The sequence below is a fragment of the Mytilus galloprovincialis genome, chromosome 7 (genome assembly GCF_965363235.1).
Source record: "Mytilus galloprovincialis chromosome 7, xbMytGall1.hap1.1, whole genome shotgun sequence".
In the NCBI taxonomy this organism is placed as follows: domain Eukaryota; kingdom Metazoa; phylum Mollusca; class Bivalvia; order Mytilida; family Mytilidae; genus Mytilus; species Mytilus galloprovincialis.
In genome coordinates, this window is record NC_134844.1 from 87,907,481 (window position 1) to 87,928,383 (window position 20,903).

Genomic DNA, 20,903 nt, shown 5'->3' on the forward strand with positions numbered 1-20,903 from the left:
TGTAATGTCTTAAATTCCGAAAATGTAAGTAACAAACATTTAGATAAATTTTGAATCGATTGTCGTTGTGTTGCTGTCTTATTGAGGAACACAAGATAATTCATTTTATTCATACTTGATACTTTGTTTTAAGGATTATGTGATACATATACGGTTGATTCATACACTTGTAGCTCTTTCTCTTTCATGAATCAGCTTATATAACAATATTTAGTCTATTTTACATGTTAGCAGCTTATTGATGCTGATACTGATAGTATGCCTTCGATACGATGCTTTGTTCAGTAACAAAGACATAAATGATCATCTTTTTAAAGATGTTTGTTTTGAGAATTGTCTTTAACAGTCAGGGTCGTTACTTAAAAACAAGTAACTTTTAAAATTACCTATATAAGTAATGTTGAAAACGAGGCTATTTTAAAAAATTACTTATATAAGTAACTTTTCTAAATATTATTTTTATAGTTGACCAATTATACAAATTTTACTAGTTTTAACAAATTTTTACAGTCATCTGGTTATTTTTCCCATGAAATATAAAATCTAATCCTTCTGAATCACTTATTGCTTTTCTGACTCACTTATCTTTGATATCGACGTTTCTTGGTCAAAGCTTGGACTCTTGGGACTATTAAAATATCGTGTTCCTTCAAAATTTTGAAGGTAGACAGATATAAATAGATAGAAACTGATTAATTAATTAAGACTTGAAGTTATTTATAATTTGTAACCCAAAACAATTACATATGTTCCTTAAATATGTATTTATACTAATTCTTTCACATATGTACAAAATAACTTATTCAGGTAACATATTTGTCATTATCTTAAAATAACCCTTTATGTCTATTCTCCTCTCAAATCGTACAAATTCTTAAATTTATGATATAAAATGATGTAAAATTTCATGAAAACTACATTTTCATGAATTGTTACATTTAGTCCCTAATTCTATTGAAATTAAAAATAACTCTATTGAGTAATTTTATATTTTTTAAAAACAAAAATTACCTATATAAGTAACTAAAAAAGTTACTTGTTTAAGTAACGCCCCTGACTGTTTAAAGGACGTTTTGTATTACTTTATTATAATAACCACCACGTATTCAGTCGCATTGGGGTGTATGTTCACTTTTGGACTGGCAGATATGTTTACATCGAATAAACGACGTTTTAGCTTTTGATATCGGTAAGATCATTGTGTGATATAATAAAAACAAACACATACATACAACTAAAAGTATCAGTTCAACGAATGCATTTTATTGATACATATGATAAAAGGTTACAGGAAAGGGCTACTGACACTGATCTAAAACACTGAACATGTGTAACAGTATATCAACCTATAAAACAACTGTATTAATTCATGATTTATACACCAATATACATATTGTACTGTGTTACAAATTCTACAGATATTCAAAGCTAAACGTTTCATCAAAAACAATGTTACATAAAGCTGCATTACATAATACGACATTGTTGATAATGACATACAATATGCATCAAATGGTTCACAAGACAAACTCATACATTTCAGATGATTTAAAGGTACGAATGCAACAGTTATTTTCAAGTGGAATTGATAAAATCGAATAAATTATATAAACAGAAATGGGGGTTTACGTCATGGATGATTCAAACCTAGACCAAACAACATCTATAATTCAATATAGAGCCTAAAACAATGCATAAACTTCGCCGAAAACTGTTTTGTCCAGAGGTATACAAGCATTATGAAGTTTACAAAGAGAATTTGTACTATGATACAACACCGTTTATAACGTTCATTTTTTTATATAACATTTTAGGATATATTTTTAGCATCAATTCTGATTCATTTTGTTCTTCACAAAAAAAATTGAGTAAGTCGTCAGTGGACTTTGGACATCATGGGTAATGATAAGAGTTTGTAATTTAATTTAAATGCTGATGTGGTTGATATTGCAATACGTTGTTAAAAAAACACTGAGGTTCAATCACCCTCAAACAAAGTTGCTTGTAGATCGAGTAAGCTTTTCAAATAAGGCTCATTTTCGTATATACAGTTCTTCATAAATTCGTACTGTGACCTTTACTTGTTCACATCCTTGTCCTTTGGTCTTTGGTTGATAGTTGTTTTATTGGAGGTCATACAACACCTATCTATTTTTAAATGCTTAAATAAATTTAAACAAAAAAAGATGTACATGGCTACATTTGTAATAACATGAACTTTATAAGGGATATATTTAATAGCAATCAGTTATAGGCTGTCATGAACATTATGCGGGATGTATTTAATAACTATCAGTAACTTTTCTTGGCTGTCATGAACACTATGCGGAATCTATTCAATAGCAATCAGTTCTAGGATGGACTGTCATTATCATTTCTATTTATTAAAGTTATCATCTTATTTGGTTTTTTTTAAATTTCAGGAAATTTAGGTGGCAGATGGGACTGTTTCTATGAGCCAGTATACTGACTGTCACGGAACAGGGAATATTCCTCATATTAGTAATAATGTCCATTTTGAGGAAAAAACAACGACAGGAACAGTTCAAACCAATTAGAACAAAAGAATGTAAATGAAACTCGACCGGCTGTTTCGGACTAACAATATTTATAAAATGTTAATTATGTTTAATTTATTAATTCATATTCAAGTGGTATGTATCCATTTTCCTAACTACCACGTGTTTCTTAGTCGCCTTAGTTTATCAGGATGTCATCTTGCCAGTATATGTAATCTTATGATCAAAATTAAAAGCAACTAATAACGCATCCTGTCCGGGCTATTATCTAAATCTTATTGAATTCAGCAGCATTCAGGACATCATACATTTGACGTAAAGCAAAGGATTGTTCAATATTTTCTGAACATTACAGTGAGGAAAAACCTAACTTTCAATGGGAATTTGTTTTCCATTAAATTTTCTAAATTATTTGAAACATACAGTTGCAGAATGGCTCATATATTGCCACTTTATTTGTAATAATCTGAATCTATATTGGTCTTTTGATTTAGGAAAATTATATTGTTAATGACACGTTTTTTCAAAAACTATTTACATGAACACAAACCTATGATATGTGCATGAATAGCATAATTTTACTCATTTACGAGAGATTAAAAGAAGATAAATGTAAACAAAATAAGTAACTAGCTGTAGTGAGGCCTAATACAAATTCGATGAAAAAATCATTCACATATAGCTCCTCAATACTTTAGAATTAACTACCAAACGAAATAAATCTATATGAACATTTTTGTACTTTTAAAAGAAAATGTTTAGATTTTTTAAACTGTAAGTGATATATAACAACTCTCTCATGTCTTTTAAATGTTTGTATATTATGTATAAATTTGTTGATTTACAGAAAATAATTTATCGTGAAAGTTAAATTATTAGTTAAAAAAATTGTAATGTTTGTAATACTTGTTCTGTATGTTTTTTTGTGAGGGCTTCAAGGTAGATTAGTGAATGCTAATTGAGTCACTCTCTTTAAATAAAGTCATTATTATTATTATTAAAAACAAATTGCTTGAAAAATAAAAAAGCAATGCGTAAACCCCATATCGCTGACCAAAACATTGTTGCTGAACTTTTTTGATTTTGATATTACATAATGTATCTTGATGCATTTATTTTATCTTTCATACCTTCAAATTTTGTTTCCTGTTTGCCTTCAACATTTTGCCCCTTCAGTGTTGGACTTATACTCATTATTGAAGATGTCTGTGATTAACATACCTAATTTATTTGTAAACGTAAGTCCTGTTAAATATGGGATATAAGGACAGTGTTAGTGTTAAAGTCTGTACAAGTCACATTGGACACTAAAATGTGAATTTTCGAATTACCTAATAAATTGAGGACAAGTAAGAGCTTGACATGTGAAGATGGTCACCATTAAAATATATTAACCTCTAGTTGTTTCTTTTTTTTTTTTTTTTGTTACTGTCCTTTTGACTTTTACCCAACATATCCTTTTATATAAATTGTTCATTTGAGAGTATGTTCAGGTTTCATAAAACGTTTGAAACCAAGATATTCTTCAAAACCAATTTCTTCCTGTAGAGTATTTGGATTGATTTAAGGTTGTACCCAACACTTTCACTAAAATTAATTTGGCTCGTTTAATTTTCATAAAATTTTGTCAAAGTATTTACTTTGACACTTTAACAAAAATATAAAAAATTAAATATTTTTTTTAACCAACCGTTTTGTCAGAAAAGTTACACTGGTTATATAGCAATTTGACAACCACCAATTTTGATCATTGAGAAGCTTAATATTCCTTTTACAACACAACGTTATTAAAACGTTTAGCTGACTTTACAGAGTTATCTCCCTTTAGTGTTAGGTACCACCTTAAGTAACTTCAGGAAATCCTTAAATTTGAGATGTGTTATGAAACCAAAATAATTTTCAAAATAATGAAGCTTGTGTGTTACTTACTCTCAAGAACAACAAACGAAACCTTCTTACAAGTTACATCCTACAGAGTAACACGTAACAAGGAAGTTCAGTGGACTTTTAATTTATCTATACCTCTTCTACGATGACCAGTAGGTCATTATAGATAAGCCTTCCAAACCTTATGAATTTTATTCCTTAAGGGATGTACAGTTTCCAACTGTTTAAGAAACTAGAACTATTGAAATAAGTTTCAAAGCATATCAATTTATCAAATCATGGAAATGGGAGCAATAAGATGTCATAGCAGAAACAACTTAAAATCCATGTTTCAAGATACCGTGCAACTATTTTTTGTCTTCATTACAGTTTAGATTTTAAATACTAATTTATTTATGTACATGCCTGATGACATAATATAACATTATTTATGATATATTTAGCCTCAGTTAAAACCTAATATTTTAATGGATATTTCCTTAGTTTTTACTGTCAAATGACAGTAATGAAATTAAATGTTTTTGTCAGATATATCGTTTTGTTTAATTATATGTTTGCTTTCCGATTTAAGAGTATAATAGAAACACACAATAACATGGTAAAAGAATAACAATATTATAATTGATTAAAACTAGTGAATGTTATATTTATTGTTTTGTATTACGTGTGTATTCATAGTTGTATTTCCTATTTCGTAAACATTTCATAAACATGATGTTTCAAAATATTTCTAGTAGCTACAGATAAACTCATCATAGATACCAGGACTAAATTTTGTATATACGCCAGACGCGCGTTTCGTCTACAAAAGACTCATCAGTGACGCTCGAATCAAAAAAAGTTTAAAAGGCCAAATAAAGTACGAAGTTGAAGAGCATTGAGGACCAAAATTCCTAAAAGTTTTGACAAATACAGCTAAGGTAATATGTCCTTAAATTTTTAATTTACTTAATATTTCTATAACATCAGCATTAAATTGATTCGTGTGTGGCATGGCTTTCTACAGTAAATTCATTGGCTAAACAAATATATTGTTATCGAACTCGTAGTCATGACATAACATTTTTCTTTAAAATAAACCGAATCCCATCAAAAAATAAAAAAACCTTTAAAACTGAACAAAAATTATTACTGTAAAAGTAGTTTTCAAATAACTCGAAGTTTTATCAGCAACTCATTCCATGGTTTCTGTATGACTTCGGGGCAGTTGGGGAGTCCCGTCGGATGGTAATAACGTCTGAAGTGCTGTCCAGAATCGTTTGAAATATTCCAAAAAATTATGAGATGACCCCGGGTATATGTTAATCCAAACATTACGATTCATGGTAAAACCAGGGATCTTTGATATCTGAATTGCAGCTTCAACAGTGGACTGTGTAAGTTTGTTTTCTTCACTCCCTACAATAGACCTTTTATTATTGTTGAGGTTGAAGCTTTTTATATTTTTGTTTACATGTATGTCCTGAAAATTTAACTATTCCGTTGGCTATATCTTAATGGATACTAGTAGTCTTTTCTATTTTAAGCATATAACTAGTTTTGTAAAGTGTAATATTTCATGTGTTGTTTTTGAACATTTTTTACATTAATTTCATTTAATTTATTAGTCACCTTATGTAAATTTAGATGTGGGAATAATAGTTTGCCAATTGAGACGGGAAGGTGGCACAATATACAAAGAGCTGATAGATTGTGTCACCTTTGCGACTCAGCTGACATCGGTGACAAATACCATTATATCATTTATATATTTTTTTAAAGATGAAAGAAACAAATACTTACCACAATATTGTAATTATAATGTAAATAGTATTGAATTCAATCAAGTAATCAAGTATATTCAACACGAAATTGTGTTGAACTGGAGAAACTCTGTAGACTTTGAACGTCTATCCTCTTGGTTAAAAAACAACTGTATGTGTATATATATATACATTCTTAGACACTTATATATATATATAAATATATGTCTTTTGTCCAATATTAACTATATATTATTTGTTAGTCATGTATATCACACATGCTATATTCAATATATATTTGTTATCATTGTCTTATTATCTTCTCTGTAACTATGTATATGGTTTATGAGAAAAAGATAATTGATTTCATTCATTCATTGTTGACCGTATGGTGACATATAGTTGCTAAAATCTACGTCATTCGTTCCCTGGTTGATAGTTGTTTCACTTGCAATCATACCACATCTCTTTATTTTGTATTGTGTATTTAACATGTTTAAGTATACATTTATTTTAAGTTTAGTTCATATGTTAGGATTCCCAATTGTTATTATGTAGCTTCTCATATATTTAATTAACTTGAATGTTCATACGTTTGTTTGGGGCATCTGCGTGATAGTTAATCAAGAAGTATATGTATGCATCAAACGTGGCCTTTAATATTTGTTAATACTTTGATAGAAAAACAAATTTCTGGTAGTTTCAGTTACCTGCATCTAATAATATCTTCTGTGAGAACCTGCTTTGTTGAAGAGATTGGTTTCTGAGTGTGTGATTTATGAAATGAAAATCGCCATCTGTTAAAGTTGTATTATTTAGCGGCCACCATAATGACGGGCTTTGGCAAGCGGCTAATCCAAAAATTGATGATCGTGTCCATGCAGCATAACATGACATCAAGCCACCAAGAGAATACCCCATCACTCCTGTATTGGGTTGATCTATCAAGATACGGTCATTCGTAAGTTCTCGTACTTTAGGGTAAACCCTGTTTATGAGGAAGTTAAGTAAACGGTCACCAGATCCTTCGATGTTTTCACGTTTTCCGCATTTTTCTTTCATCAGCCTGTACATTAATAAGAACATTATTACATTAAAACTTCAATCGAATGAATCAAATACATCATGTGACAAAAACTTTGCAATAGAAAATAAAATTAAGGAATATTATACAAATACGACTGAATCTGCAAACATTAGATCACGGACGAAATGGGCTGAAGACGGTGAAAAGTCAACTAAATACTTTTCAATTTGGAAAAGAAAAATGGGCAAATTAGGGCAACGTGTAAAACAGAAAACGGTGAGTATAAATGTGACATTGATTCTATCATTAATGAACAAGTAAAATGTTATACTAAATATTTGCCACAGAAGCTGGGATAAAACATCGGGGAGGGAGGGGACATAATAAATAAGGTAAGCATAGAAGACAAAGAAATTTTAGATAGAGATAGATATAAATATTTGCAAAGTAGAAAGAAATACTTAAATTACTTAAACAGAAGACAGAACAAATCATTTGGCGAAGATGGTATAGTTTCATAATTTTATATTTTATACGTAATAAAAGACGATTTCTTTACTTTACTACAAGAAATCTTTAATGATACGTTATTGAGTATTCTCAACATAAGGGGGTCTTAACCTTATTACATAAAGGAAGAGAAAGGGGGAAAAAATCGGAGACCACTTTCTTTACTAAATTGTGGTTATAGAATTATTGCAAAGATTTTATCTGAAAGGCTAAAAATAGTATTACCCAAATTATTCATACAGATCAGAAAGGGTTTGTTAAAGAAAGAAATATAAGCGAGGTTAACCGAATGTTTCAGGACATTATAGAATATATTGACAATGAAGATGAAGAAGGATTTATTTTATTTCTGGATCAACAAAAAGCATTTGATAGGGTTGCATGGGATTGAATTGATTTTGTACTGGAGAATTCTGAATTGGGGGGGGGGGGGGAATATAGAGCGAGGATCAAAATGCTATTATTTTATGCTTCGTGTATTTAAACCAATGGATTTGTATCAAGATACTTTTCGATTACTCGCTCAGCTAGGCAAGGATGTCCAATAGCGCCTCTTTTGTATAAAGGCAACAGTAGTATACCGCTGTTCAATAGTCATAAATCGATTAAGCGAAAACAAATCTGGGTTACAAACTTAAACCGAGGGCTATCAACTATCAGAGGAAAACAACGGAATAACAAAAATAATGAACAGCAACAAAAACAAACGCCAACATACATAGAAACCGACTATTAGATAGCAACTGCCATATTCCTGACTTGGTACAGGACATTTTAAGAAAAAAAAATGGTGGGTTGAACCTGGTTTTATGGCTAGCCAAACCTCCCGCTTTTATTGGAATGTTAAAAATAACGCTGAAATGACAACACTACGTGACAAGAATACAGTACAAACAAACGCAAGAACACTCAGAACAGAGAAATACATAATATAATAGTACATTACAACAGGTAAACCGCAGGATAACAACGGATACCTATATCATACAGGCTGAACCCATAGCATGTCCGATTAGGCGTAATATTGAAATAGAGGTTTAAAAATACCAGGAGAAAGGGGGAGTTTATAGAAACTAAAGTATGTATGTTTGCAGTTGACACCCAGGTATCTAATTAGAACGAACAATCTATAGAAAATTCATTTGATATTTTGTCTTTATATTTAAAAGCTTCGGGCTCTAGAATAAATTATGACAAAACAAAAGGCTAACTTTTAGGGCTTCTTAAACATGTGAAAGAAACAGACCTAAATTTGATAAAATCAAATGGATCACAAGTAATGTTAAAACTTTAGGTGTGTACCATGGTTATGAAATAGAAGACGATGATATATGGAGAACAATAATTGATAAAGTTAAAAATTGTGTACACGTATGGAAAAGTAGGAAAGTTACATTTACAGGTAAAACACTTATAGTTAAAATATGATACTTTCTCTCTGTTCTTACGAGATTGAAATACGAGGAATTCCGGATAAATATAATAAAGAGCAAAATGATATAATTTTAAATTTTAAATGGGACGGAAAAGTTAAACAGGTAAACATGCTGCTTGCATGAAATAAAAGAAGTGATGGGCATAGATATGTTCATTAAAAGTAAACAAATAAAGCTTTTATATCGCTGGCACCATTGGAAAGCTGGAATGCCATTGATAAGTATTGGCTACGAAATTTTGAGGAAAAATATAATGATACCTTTTTTGTATGTGAATGTTTAAATTTGAATGGTTTAGATATGAACCCATTACCACATTTTTATTAGAAAAATATAAATACATGATCCGGTCGTCTCATAAAAAATATTGATTTTGTAGAATTAAACAGGCAACTCCTAAAGATTTCATGCAAATTTTGAAATCTTGCGGAAACAAGAATTTGCATAATGAAAAGAAATTAAAGTTATCAAATGACCATGAGATTATGAACTTAAAACCACCAACTTATTACATTATCAAAGTTAAAACTTAAATATATTCGTACGTTATTAAAGAAAGACGTATCTTCAAAATGTCAAATTAAATAGGTTGAAATATTTGGAAACAATTTACATTGGGGAAATTTGTGGTCGGGATTAAAATAAATGAGCATTGCAAGTAAAGGAATTTCAATGGAGATCCGTGCACAATATTTTATATACAGGAGGTAGACTGAACAAATGAAACTATCAAAATTGGAAAATGCTATATTTGTCAAAATGACAACAACAAAGAAACTCCGCAACACTTATTTTAAAGTAGTAGTACATCAAAGTTAATTGTAAACAAGCTGCAAAAGCTACTTACCAAATCAAACATAGGAATAAATAATCCGATTGTTGAAAAGGACATGCTGTTTGGAATAAAGTTTAACACAGGAATATTCAAATATCAAAATGTTCTATAAACAATTATAATATATTCTAAATGGACTCTATGGAAAATTAGGAATTCAATAAAATACAACAAAACGCCTCTAGCACCACAAGCTATTATAGTATGTGGAAATATAACCTTAAAATTAATCAAAAATGTTCTTCAATTAAAAGGCATTGATGTATCGATAAGACAAAATTGAAGTCAGTGATAATGAAAATTTAGAATAAAAATATAACTTTAACTTTAAATGAAGTTTTAAGTATAATAGCATTATTATTAACTTACATTGTTGAAGTTCATGTATAGAGTTAGATGCTTCTAACATCATGTGGTTATATTTTTAAAACTAATTGTAAATCCAAGGTAAAAAGTGGACTTCATTTTAGCCCTCTATTACCCCTGGATAGATGGCTCATTTTTGCAAACAGGGACCCTTAGTCTGTTGACAAAGGTAATTATATACAGGAAATAATTAGGAATAAAACGTTTATAAATGTTAAAAAAAATAATAAAAAATTAAAATGTCAATTGTTCGTGTTCGTGAACATTTGATAGGTCTTTCCTTTTCATAATGTAAAATGTATGTTAAAATAGACATAGAACGCATTGAAAAGCTTTAAAACACACAAAAAACCCTTAAAGTAGTGTCAAAACACAAAATTCGCTATCTAGCACATGACCTTGACCTTTGACTCTATGACCTGTTTCAAGGTCATTGGTCCGCAATGTCATTGCAAAAGACCCTGTTGGTCTAGGACCTTTGGTTAAGGAGTTTAAGCTAATTTTGTCTTTTCAGAAACCGTTAATGGGGGTTATGTCCCTTACGGAAAGGTCAGATCTCTTCGGTCAACTGTAACAAAAAGTAAAATCACAAAAATACTGAACTTAGAGGAAAATCAATTCGGAAAGTCCATAATCACATGGCAAAAACAAGTAAAAAAACGCATCAAAAACGAATGGACAAGAACTGTCATATTCCTGACTTGGTACAGGCATTTTCAAATGTAGAAAATGGTGGATTAAACCTGGTTTTATAGCGCTAACCCTCTCACTTTGATGACAGTTCCATCAAATTCCGTTATATTTACATTGACGCGTTAACTAAACAGACACAATAAATAAAATAGTTAGAATATGGGTACCTCAGTCATCATCGTATAACAATTGTAAAAGGAATAATTTAACAGAACACAAAAACATCTATCTACAAAGACATTCATTGATTTGTGTGTCTGACGATAGAAAATTGTATACGTCACATAGATTTGTCGTTCAATGTGCATACAAACAATGTTAAAATTAACCTAGGCAATGTTAGCATACAGGGTTAAAAAATCAAAAGTATGTCAGAATAAATTTCAGAAATAGAAAAGTTATATATAGAATTTATAAGAATCCACAACTAGTTAATTCCACTACGCGATTGAATGATTTTGACGTTTGTGGTTCAAGGTATATTGTAATTCATAATAGAAATGTATCATAATGACATAAATAGAACAATATCATACTGAAGGGATCTTTTAAAGTACAGAGTGACGTTATAAGAACCAAAGAAATACAAAAAGTCGCATATACAAAACACACCACCAAAAAATGAAAGACAATACAAACACATTGACGAGATGTTTAAGTACCGAGTCACGTCAAACGGATATCACATAAAACCATTCAACAGTCAAAGTAATATTAATAATAGAACAAAGACAAATGAAAGAACTATAAAACACGTTGTTAAGATGCTAAACAACATCAGTACGCAGAATCTATACATCAAGACCAGCGTGTATTATTTGTGAAGTTGATACGGAATATTTATCAACAAGGTCTTGGTACCTTCCGATGAACTTTTTTTAGAAAAAGGACGAGACGTTCTTTAACATACCCCTGGTTCATCAACTTTCTACTCAGACACTGATGACGTTTTATAAAGTCTGAGTAGTTGGTATACTGCTACTAAGGTGGGAGAAATTTATAATTTCAAAATCAAAATCGTCTCATTTGTCATAGATTCTAGTACTGAGCAGACTGTGTAAGTCAAATTCGAGATATAAGTCTAAAAATGAAGCGGAGGAAACCGTGTCTGAGGTTTCTTTTATCTCTAGTTCTGGGGGATATATTAATAGAACCCAATCAGAAAAGTTGCGCATTAATGACCCAAACATTTTTCACTATTGAAGACTTCTGTAAGTATAATGGTTTCTGATATATCCCGTAATAAGGTGTAAGGTCAAAGTTCAAGGTCAACGTTAACATTTGACCTTGAGGCATTTTCAAGGTCACACGAATTGATGATCATTGCTGTATATCCAAGCTGTCTACTTCTGACGGTTTCTGAGTTGAAGTGGCCAACCGACATCCGTTAACTTTCAAAGGGGCATAACACTACCGATGAGTCGTTGAATCTTTTCGATCCAAATATAACGAAGAACCAGGGTCCGGTCTTGAACACATCACACCCTTTGGTTTTTTTCTACCTATTACGGTTACGGTGTTTGAATGATAACAAGTTTTTTGGTTTCAGGCAGATAACTCTGGACCGACAAAATTTTACGACCCACCCGGATAGGTATTTATGACATCGATACAAAATGTGAATCTGAAAGGGACATGTCTTTTGAAAAAGGAAAGACCTTAATAATAATTAAAATGTCAATTGTTCGTGAACAATTGAGAGGTGTTTCCTTTTCATAGTTTAAAGTATATTAAAAGCTTTAAAACACACATAAAACCCTTAAAATAGTGTCAAACACACATAATTCGCTATCTAGAGCATGACCTTGACCTTTGACCCTATAACCTTTGTCAACGTCATTGGTCTTCAATGCCATTGAAAAAGACCCCTTGGAACTATGACCTTTGGTTTAAGAGTTGAAGATTTATGTAAGTTAATTGTTTCTGAGATACCCTGAGATAGACTGAAATTCTAATAAGTTGCAAGGTCAAAGGTCAAGGTCAACCTAAAAAAGCTTAACACAGACACATAAAGCCCTAAATATGTGGTCAAAAACACAAAATTAGCTATCTAGGACATTACCTTGACCTTTGATCTTGTGACCTTTTCTACCTATTACGGTTACGTTGTTTGAATGATAACAAAGTTTTTAGGTTCCGAGCAGATAACTCCGGACCGACAAATTTTTACGACTCACAGGGTGAGTTCCGGATAGGTATTTGTGACACCGATACAAAGTGTGAACCTGAAAGCGACATGGCTTACGGTTACGGAGGGAAATTTTGTCAAAGTTTGGCGGAACAAAAAAAATAATAATAATTATAATAACTAGTATCTCAATTGTTTGTAAAATAATTGAAAGGTTTCCCTATAAAATCTGATATATGTAATGCACTCTTTACGACCTTTCATTTGATATGCGACAAGCATACCCTCTAAAACCTTTCACTTTTCGCACTTAATGACCCTATCCACCTAAATTTTCCAGATCGGAAGTATGATGTTTGTAATGTAGACTTGATGACCTTTCATTTGCTATGCGACAACACCATCTTCTAAAAGTTTTTATTTTTGCACTTAATAACCCAATCCAACTTATTTTTGGAGGACAGGAATTTGATATTTGAAATGTAAACATTATGACCTTTCAATTGATATACGATAACCTTAGAAGACAGTTTACTTTTTGCACTCAATGACCCCACCCAACCCATTTTTGGGGGACGTAAATTTGATATTTGAAATGAACGCTTTATGGACTTTCATTTGATATGCGACAACCTAACCATCTGAGAAGTTTGAATTTTTTGTACGAAATGACCCCATCCTTCCCACTGGGATGAAAAAGGGGTTTAAAATTTTCATTTTTGAGTAGAGCTCATTAAGACGTTCAATTTGATATACCAAATGACCCCATTTGGCATTTGGCAAAGTGCCAAAAATGATGCAATATCAATTGTATAAATAGAATTTATGAAACATACAAAGTCAATGCAAAACATGAAAATTTCAAATTGATTTTTGGTTTTTAATTGATTTTTTTTGGTAATTTGTCAAACATATAATTGTGTTAAACTCTTCAATTTCTGAAAATTTCAGGTTGATTCAGAAATACATGCCTCCGCTCGAAAACTTTCAAACTGCATTATCTCTTAAACGACAACAGATATCTCAAATCTGCTAGTTGAAGTACAACATTGTAAAAAAAAAATTGGACAACTCCAAAGTTCATCAAGGTCACAATGAATAATCAAATATATGATGCAATACCAAACTTGAGAACCGGAAGTCGTAGAAACATGGGACTACCACCAATTCAACTCAGGACCACTTGACCTTTTAAATTTCACAAGGTCAAGGGCATAGTACACTTTGAAGGTCAAGGTAAAATTTCTTCATAACCTTGACATTGACCTCAAATTGAAGGTATTGAAATACTGATTAAGAATGCAATTCATAGTATTTGAATATCTGTTAACCTTTCAGAGATATACACAAAATACTTTACTTTTAAGAATTAGATCGTAGTTTCTTTTGAACGGATTGTCGGACAGTTTTTTAATGTATAAAATGTAGAGCTCGTTGAGAGGAACATTTTATACACTAAATGTATGCAGCAATCTTTTTTTGTTTTCTTAATATGTAAGCTTGAAATTGCAGCGTAAATTTTGTGGCACTCGGTGACCTTTGACTTTGGGTGCAAATAAAAGGTCACATGAACTTAAGATTATTGATGAAGGTCCCATGTCTCCAAGACTTCCGATTCTCGAAATGAATATTTTTCAAAAATTATGTATAATTTTTCAAGGGAAATAACTCTTATAAGGGTTGATAACAAATAATTGTTTATGTTTATTAACATTATCATCTGTTCCTCGATATAGGAAGATGTGTTGTGAGTGCCAATGAGACAACTCTCCATCCAAATAACAATTTTAAAAAAGTAAACCAATATATGTCAATGTACGGCCTTCAACACGGAGCCTTGGCTCACATTGAACAACAAGCTATAAAGGGTCCCAAAATTACTAGTGTAAAACCATTCAAACGGGAAAACCAACGGTCTAATCTATATAAAATTTAAAAAAACGAGAAACAAGAAACACGTATAAATTACATAAACAAACGACAACGACTGTACATCAGATTCCTGACTTAGGACAGGCGCAAACATTTGCAGCGGGATAAAACGTTTTAATGGATCCAAACAATTTCGCGCTTTTTCTGAAACAATGGCATAACATCACAACATAGAAAAACACACGATAAAATATCAATTGGCAGGCTTAACTCAATCAAAAAACGTACATTAATACAATATGAACGAATAAATTTGATCTGCGATATCTGAATGCAAATGCACAGTTAATAAAATATTAGGAACAACTATTCAAGGCAAAAAAGCAAACAAACAAGTCCAAACAAAGCCATGTCAAGACACCACTGCGAAATATTTAACCCTTCGAAAATATTTACTTTAGAAAAAAAAACGGTTTTAAAAAAATACAGGTAAATCTTGAAGTTGATGAGATTTACCTTTTGTCCAAATAAGGTCAGGATAACTTCAAAAACAACGAGGGGAGGGAGCCATGTCGAAAAAAACATTAAAAGGGACATAACTGCTGACGGGGATGATGAAATCTTTCACAGCCTCATCTGGTAATACTTCATGATGAGGTTTATACATTTTAGATGGTCCATATTTGGTCCTGATAACTTCAATAGAAACGAGAGGAGGGCATGTCAAAAAAATGTTGGAAGAAAAACAGAAAAAAACAGACGAAAGCCAATAAGGTCTTTCCAGACCTTAATACTAATAATACTAATAATCAGAAAAAATACAGTAAGGTCTTTCCCTTTTTGAAAAGGAAAAACCTTAATAATTAATAATCAGAAGAAATACAGTAAGGTCTTTCCCTTTGGGAAAAGGAAAGACCTTAATAAGAACATTATTACAGATAACCTTTACCCAGGAATACTTTTAATATATTTGGTAATCAAATCTAACCAGCATGTAATATTCTTAAGCCGATTGTTATGTCAAACATAGTACTCCAATATGACAAATTTTCTTTTTTAAAGATTCGAAAGTGTTCACAATTCACATTAAAATAACATAATAGTAGCCGTTGTTAAATACAATGAATTTTAATCTAAGTCAATAAACGGAGAACGATTACACTGTTTGATAATGTATATATGCTAACATTGCTTAGTGCATTTTAAATCTAATTTATGATGTGCTTACTTCTTTCTAAATGCTATTTAGTGGTCGACTGCTTTGTAGTGCTGGTTTTTTCTTAGTGTGCGTTTAACTTTACCTCGTTTGGTTATCAATATGTGTGCAGAAGTTAAGGTACCAGAAAAATCGTTGAATCTTAACAGATTATGTGCCTATATCAAGTCAGGTGACTGATCGTATTTCCTTGGATTAACTATTTTTCATTGAACAAGACACTATAATAAATACCTTCGATGTTCATCATCAGTCAAATTACTTGTCAAACAGTTGTCGCATGAATTGGTAAAGTTTCCCTTTATACATGTCATGACGGTTCCTGGAGTAGGTGTTAGTAAATCAACGCGTTCATGTTCTGGTTGATAATCTCCGTACCCAATGATAATAAACTCTTTAATTGTTCCAGATTCAGCTAATATTTTATCAACAAAAGAGGTGAGTAACTCAGAATAACTACCCGGATATAAATCAAAAACAAGCAAATTAGGATACTTCTTAAAGGTGTTTTCGTTAAAACTTGGTGGCAAATACAGATAAATCTGGCGTTCCTTCCCGATTTCTGGAGAATTAATAGTGAAATTGGATGTACGTCCCGCGTTTGAGTAGAACCACGGAAATACCTCAAACAAAGGCTTTTCGTCGAAATATGAAGAAGACATTGATACGGGTAAATCAACAATGAAATTGCCACCAATCATATTAGTTCTGTCTGCAATCCAAATTCGATATTCAAGTTTCTTTGTTATGTTTATATCATTTGAACAGTCTTTGCATCGGAAGCCGTCATCTGATGATGTGAATTTCAAGTTTACTTCCCATGTATCAGTCAAAATTTTTCTCATTTTCATTCCTGTCGTCCAGTTTAAACATAAGCCACTTCCTCTTATGTATAAAACTTTGTTTTCAATTTCCTGAATTAAAAAATGTATATGACTACATTTTATAAATAAGTTTCATCAAATATATCTTTGAAATTTCATATCTTTATACTTACATTGTAAGATGTGCGAAAGAGTAAAATCAAAGCATCAAACCATAGCCTATAATTTAACAGCAAAATTATGAGAAGATATTTGTTTTGAAAAATGGACAAATTATCACTGCAGTTCATAATGTTGTCACTGTATCACAATCGTCACTAATTACAGTTCTCGTGAGCTACAGCTAATTTGGATGGTATGTTGCAAAATGAGAATTTATAAACAATTTTTTGCAAATGTGCGATTCTGTAAGAATGGTAAGGAATACTAAACTTTGTGCGAAGAACCAATTAAGTATTAAAAGTGTTTCCATAATTGGGACGTTCAAAACGCGGTTTTTATTACAATAAACAGAAATTAAAAACAAGGGATTTTTTACCCGAAAATATGCTATCTATTTGCCCCTTTGTCTCATATGTGAGAATGATAAATATAAAACCTACTAGAATGTACTATTCAATGGCATTTGTATTCGCCGTTTCTTTAGATGGAAAAAATATGAATTAATTAATTGTAGTGATATCATTATTATCATTCTATACCTTCATATTTATCTCTGGGTATTTAGCCACTATCCGAATTTCTAGGTCAAATCTTGGCGCAGATTGGATTTCTGTTAAGCATTGTCCTCCCATGCAATACCCATACTTGCCTTCTTGTGTTACACATGAAAGAGTCCCCATGCACACACTGCCGACATTCCAAATCGAAAATGTAACTAAACAACATATCTGTAAAACCTGAAAGTGATGATTTATAATTCGACAGTTAATTAAAAAACGCTTTTATCTTGTGAAAATATACATCTTTTATGTAACATGTCCGTACAAATATAAACACACATCTTTTTGAACATTGTTCATTTTTCGTGCGTATTTTTTATGTATTTTAGGGTTTTTTTTACATATATTTTATTGCTTTAATTGTAATAGCTCTACAAATAACACGAAATGATACAATAGTTAGTAGTAAGACTAGTATAAGTTTCCCTGTTCGCAACTTTTTGTATTTATTATATATGGTTAGTCTTCAGCATCATTATTTCTTCACCTCTTACAAATATTTCTTACCATTTATATCACTGCTGTAAAAAATGTATACCCAAACTAATATTATCCTGTGAAATATGTGTTGTGGAGAAGTGGCTACGGTCTACGAAAAAGGGAGAAGATACCATGGCGCCAGATGTTGCTGCTGGATTGTTACAACATGGATATGAAAAGTTCCAAGTATGTAAGACCAATGTCTTAATGCTATGGTTTTTGTTTAGATGTTCTTACCTAATAAGAGATAAATGCTTATTGGAATAATACAGAAACTACTGATAGGATTAAATGTTTATTACATTCGTTAAATGTCCCAATGAATAACATCAAACATCCCGTAACAAATATCATACAAGTTTTCATTACATCTTTTTGTATGTCATTCAGACATTCGAAAAAGAAGAATGTCGTTCGAAATCCAAAATTTAAATTTGAGATTCAATATATGAAGTTAAGGAATTTTATAATACTTAATCAGAAGAAAAGTGTTTTGCTATAAACCACATGTTATACACGACACTTCCTTATACTTTAAATTTTGAACCGAGGAAATCGTAAAATATCCGCTGCGGTCGGCCTTTCTCCGTTGACGATCCGTCGCCTGAAAATTTTCTAAGGTTACTGGCCTACTAACTGATACGCTTTATGAATAACAAGTTTTCGACTGCTGTCATGACGACCACTTCTTTCTTTTAACATGCAATTAATCAGTTTTGGAAAAAGGAATGTAAATATTATTTTTTATCTTATTGTACAACGGAAATGTTTGGTATGAAAAAAGGGAGATGGAAGAAAAATCTTTTACTCCTTGCAAATCATGAACGATCAAACATGTTAAACGTTAAAAGAGCTTACGTAGCAAAAAGGAGCCAACGTAGACATATTAAAATGGTGGCATAAATAAATTATTGTTTTACAAAAAAAAAATAAAGGTCACCCACTTATTGACATCAGTTTAATGCAATTAAGACTATCAAGAGTTATACATGGCGAAGTATTGTGGTCAAACCTTTTGCGCATGTGCCAATTTTGCAATTAGTTACCGGAACTTATTACAAGAGAAAGTTACCGGAAAGCCGGTTTTATACTTCAATAAAACTGATATTGCTAAATTTGACTGTTTGGACGTTCATATCACCGTTTATTTCCATTCTTTATCTTTCATTTGGTACTATTCACATTAAGATATGTTTCGGTTTAGATACTTCCATTTTTGTTCAAAATTCTGTCTTTATTCCTCAAAGTGTTCCTTTAAATGAATTGAAATATTGCATGATCTCCCTTTTTTTTATGTAAAATAACTTTTTTGTCATAAATTATTAAAAATGAACGTTCATATCCTTGTATTCTCTAGAATATGTGGTTTTAATTGATATCATTTATGATTCATATAAGTAATGTTTGAATATTTTCATTTTTGTTCAAATATGCACAGGTAAACAAGGAACTGTTGTACCTACATGTAATGGGGGTTTGAAGTGGGGTTTTCAATTTATTTGTATTTATTTCTTTTAAATAAAAGGAAATTAAAAATTCGAGGTTGCTATTAATGTTATTTTACCATTGATGTGAATGTTTAAAGGCTAAAAATAAATTACTAAAATGGAATTAAATAAAAATTCAGAACATAAACAAGTACATTGTGTAAATGTTATTAATTGAACAAGTTCTTGTTTATAAATTAAAATTAAATGATTATAATAATAATAATAATTAAAATGAAAAAATAAAATAGAAAACGATTTTGCATAACTCATAATTACCTTTGAAAGCATTATCCCTCTGCGCACATAACTTCTCAAGTATACTGTTCACTGCGTTTTAGATTGTTAGTGTACAACGTATTTTGTTTGTTCAAGACGTGGGTTTTTCCATTAGAGGTATAATGTGTGTTGAATAGAATTTCCGATGTGGTTTAGGGTCAATTTATGTCATAGAGTTTTATGAAAGTTTGCCTACAACTTCCACATGTTAAACTTGGACTTAAAGTCGGGAAAAAAACAAAGCATTAATTTTATCTCTTTTATTTTTCTGATTGAAAATCTATTTTTATAATAGGTGTAAATTCGTAAAGAATTCACGTAAAATCGGTGAATAAAGTTCTTAAAATTGTTTTGAAATCATCAAATCGATTAAACCAATCCACCAATTTTTTTCTTCACCAAACTAAAGATTAAGTGAAATCCTCCCCCCCCCCCTTTCCCCCCCCCCCAAAAAAAACGGGGATAAACACGGATGCTCCGGAAGGGAATGCATTGATGAGTCATATAAAGCGACAATTTATCTTACAGTGCGGATTGCCAAATGTCTCTTGTTAACCCTTAGACATTACTAAATTCAGAAACTATCGGTACATGACCAAATGTGAAAAAATGATTTCAAAGGAAAAAGGACAAACAAGATTTTAACCGGTAGAAACAAAATAGACATTAAAAAACGAAATAGCACAAAATACAACACTGAACACAAAAGCAAAGGCTGAACGTATCCCTTTAAACTAAACTAATGGTTAACCAGTTGCTCCGGAAGGGTAAGCAGTTCCTGTTCCACTAGTGGCACCCACTGACTCATTACAACTAAAGATTCACTGAAGTCACAATCGAGGAAAAAGGGACAGGTTGTGGCTACACAAAGTGCAACATA

The 20,903-nt window shown here is 31.2% G+C and overlaps 1 protein-coding gene across 1 annotated transcript; it reads right to left on the bottom strand.

Moving 5' to 3' along the window:
* Positions 1-5,021: 5,021 nt before the first annotated feature.
* LOC143082033 (uncharacterized) lies at positions 5,022-20,155 on the bottom strand. Its single transcript, XM_076257614.1, has 5 exons — positions 20,024-20,155; positions 17,757-17,954; positions 16,466-17,145; positions 6,859-7,214; positions 5,022-5,804 (listed from the first exon to the last, which is right to left on the bottom strand). The coding sequence occupies exons 1-5, from the start codon at positions 20,033-20,035 to the stop codon at positions 5,581-5,583; spliced, it is 1,470 nt and encodes a 489-aa protein (XP_076113729.1). The 5' UTR covers positions 20,036-20,155; the 3' UTR covers positions 5,022-5,580.
* Between the last annotated feature and the right edge of the window lie 748 nt (positions 20,156-20,903).

Bases quoted from the DNA above. Each gene is read 5' to 3' on its own strand.
- LOC143082033 (XM_076257614.1), bottom strand. The intron at 17,146-17,756 runs GTATAGAATGAT...TTTTTAATTCAG, and splicing joins ACCCAGAGATAAATATGAAG to GAAATTGAAAACAAAGTTTT. The intron at 7,215-16,465 runs GTATTTATTATA...ATTAATGTACAG, and splicing joins ACTGATGATGAACATCGAAG to GCTGATGAAAGAAAAATGCG.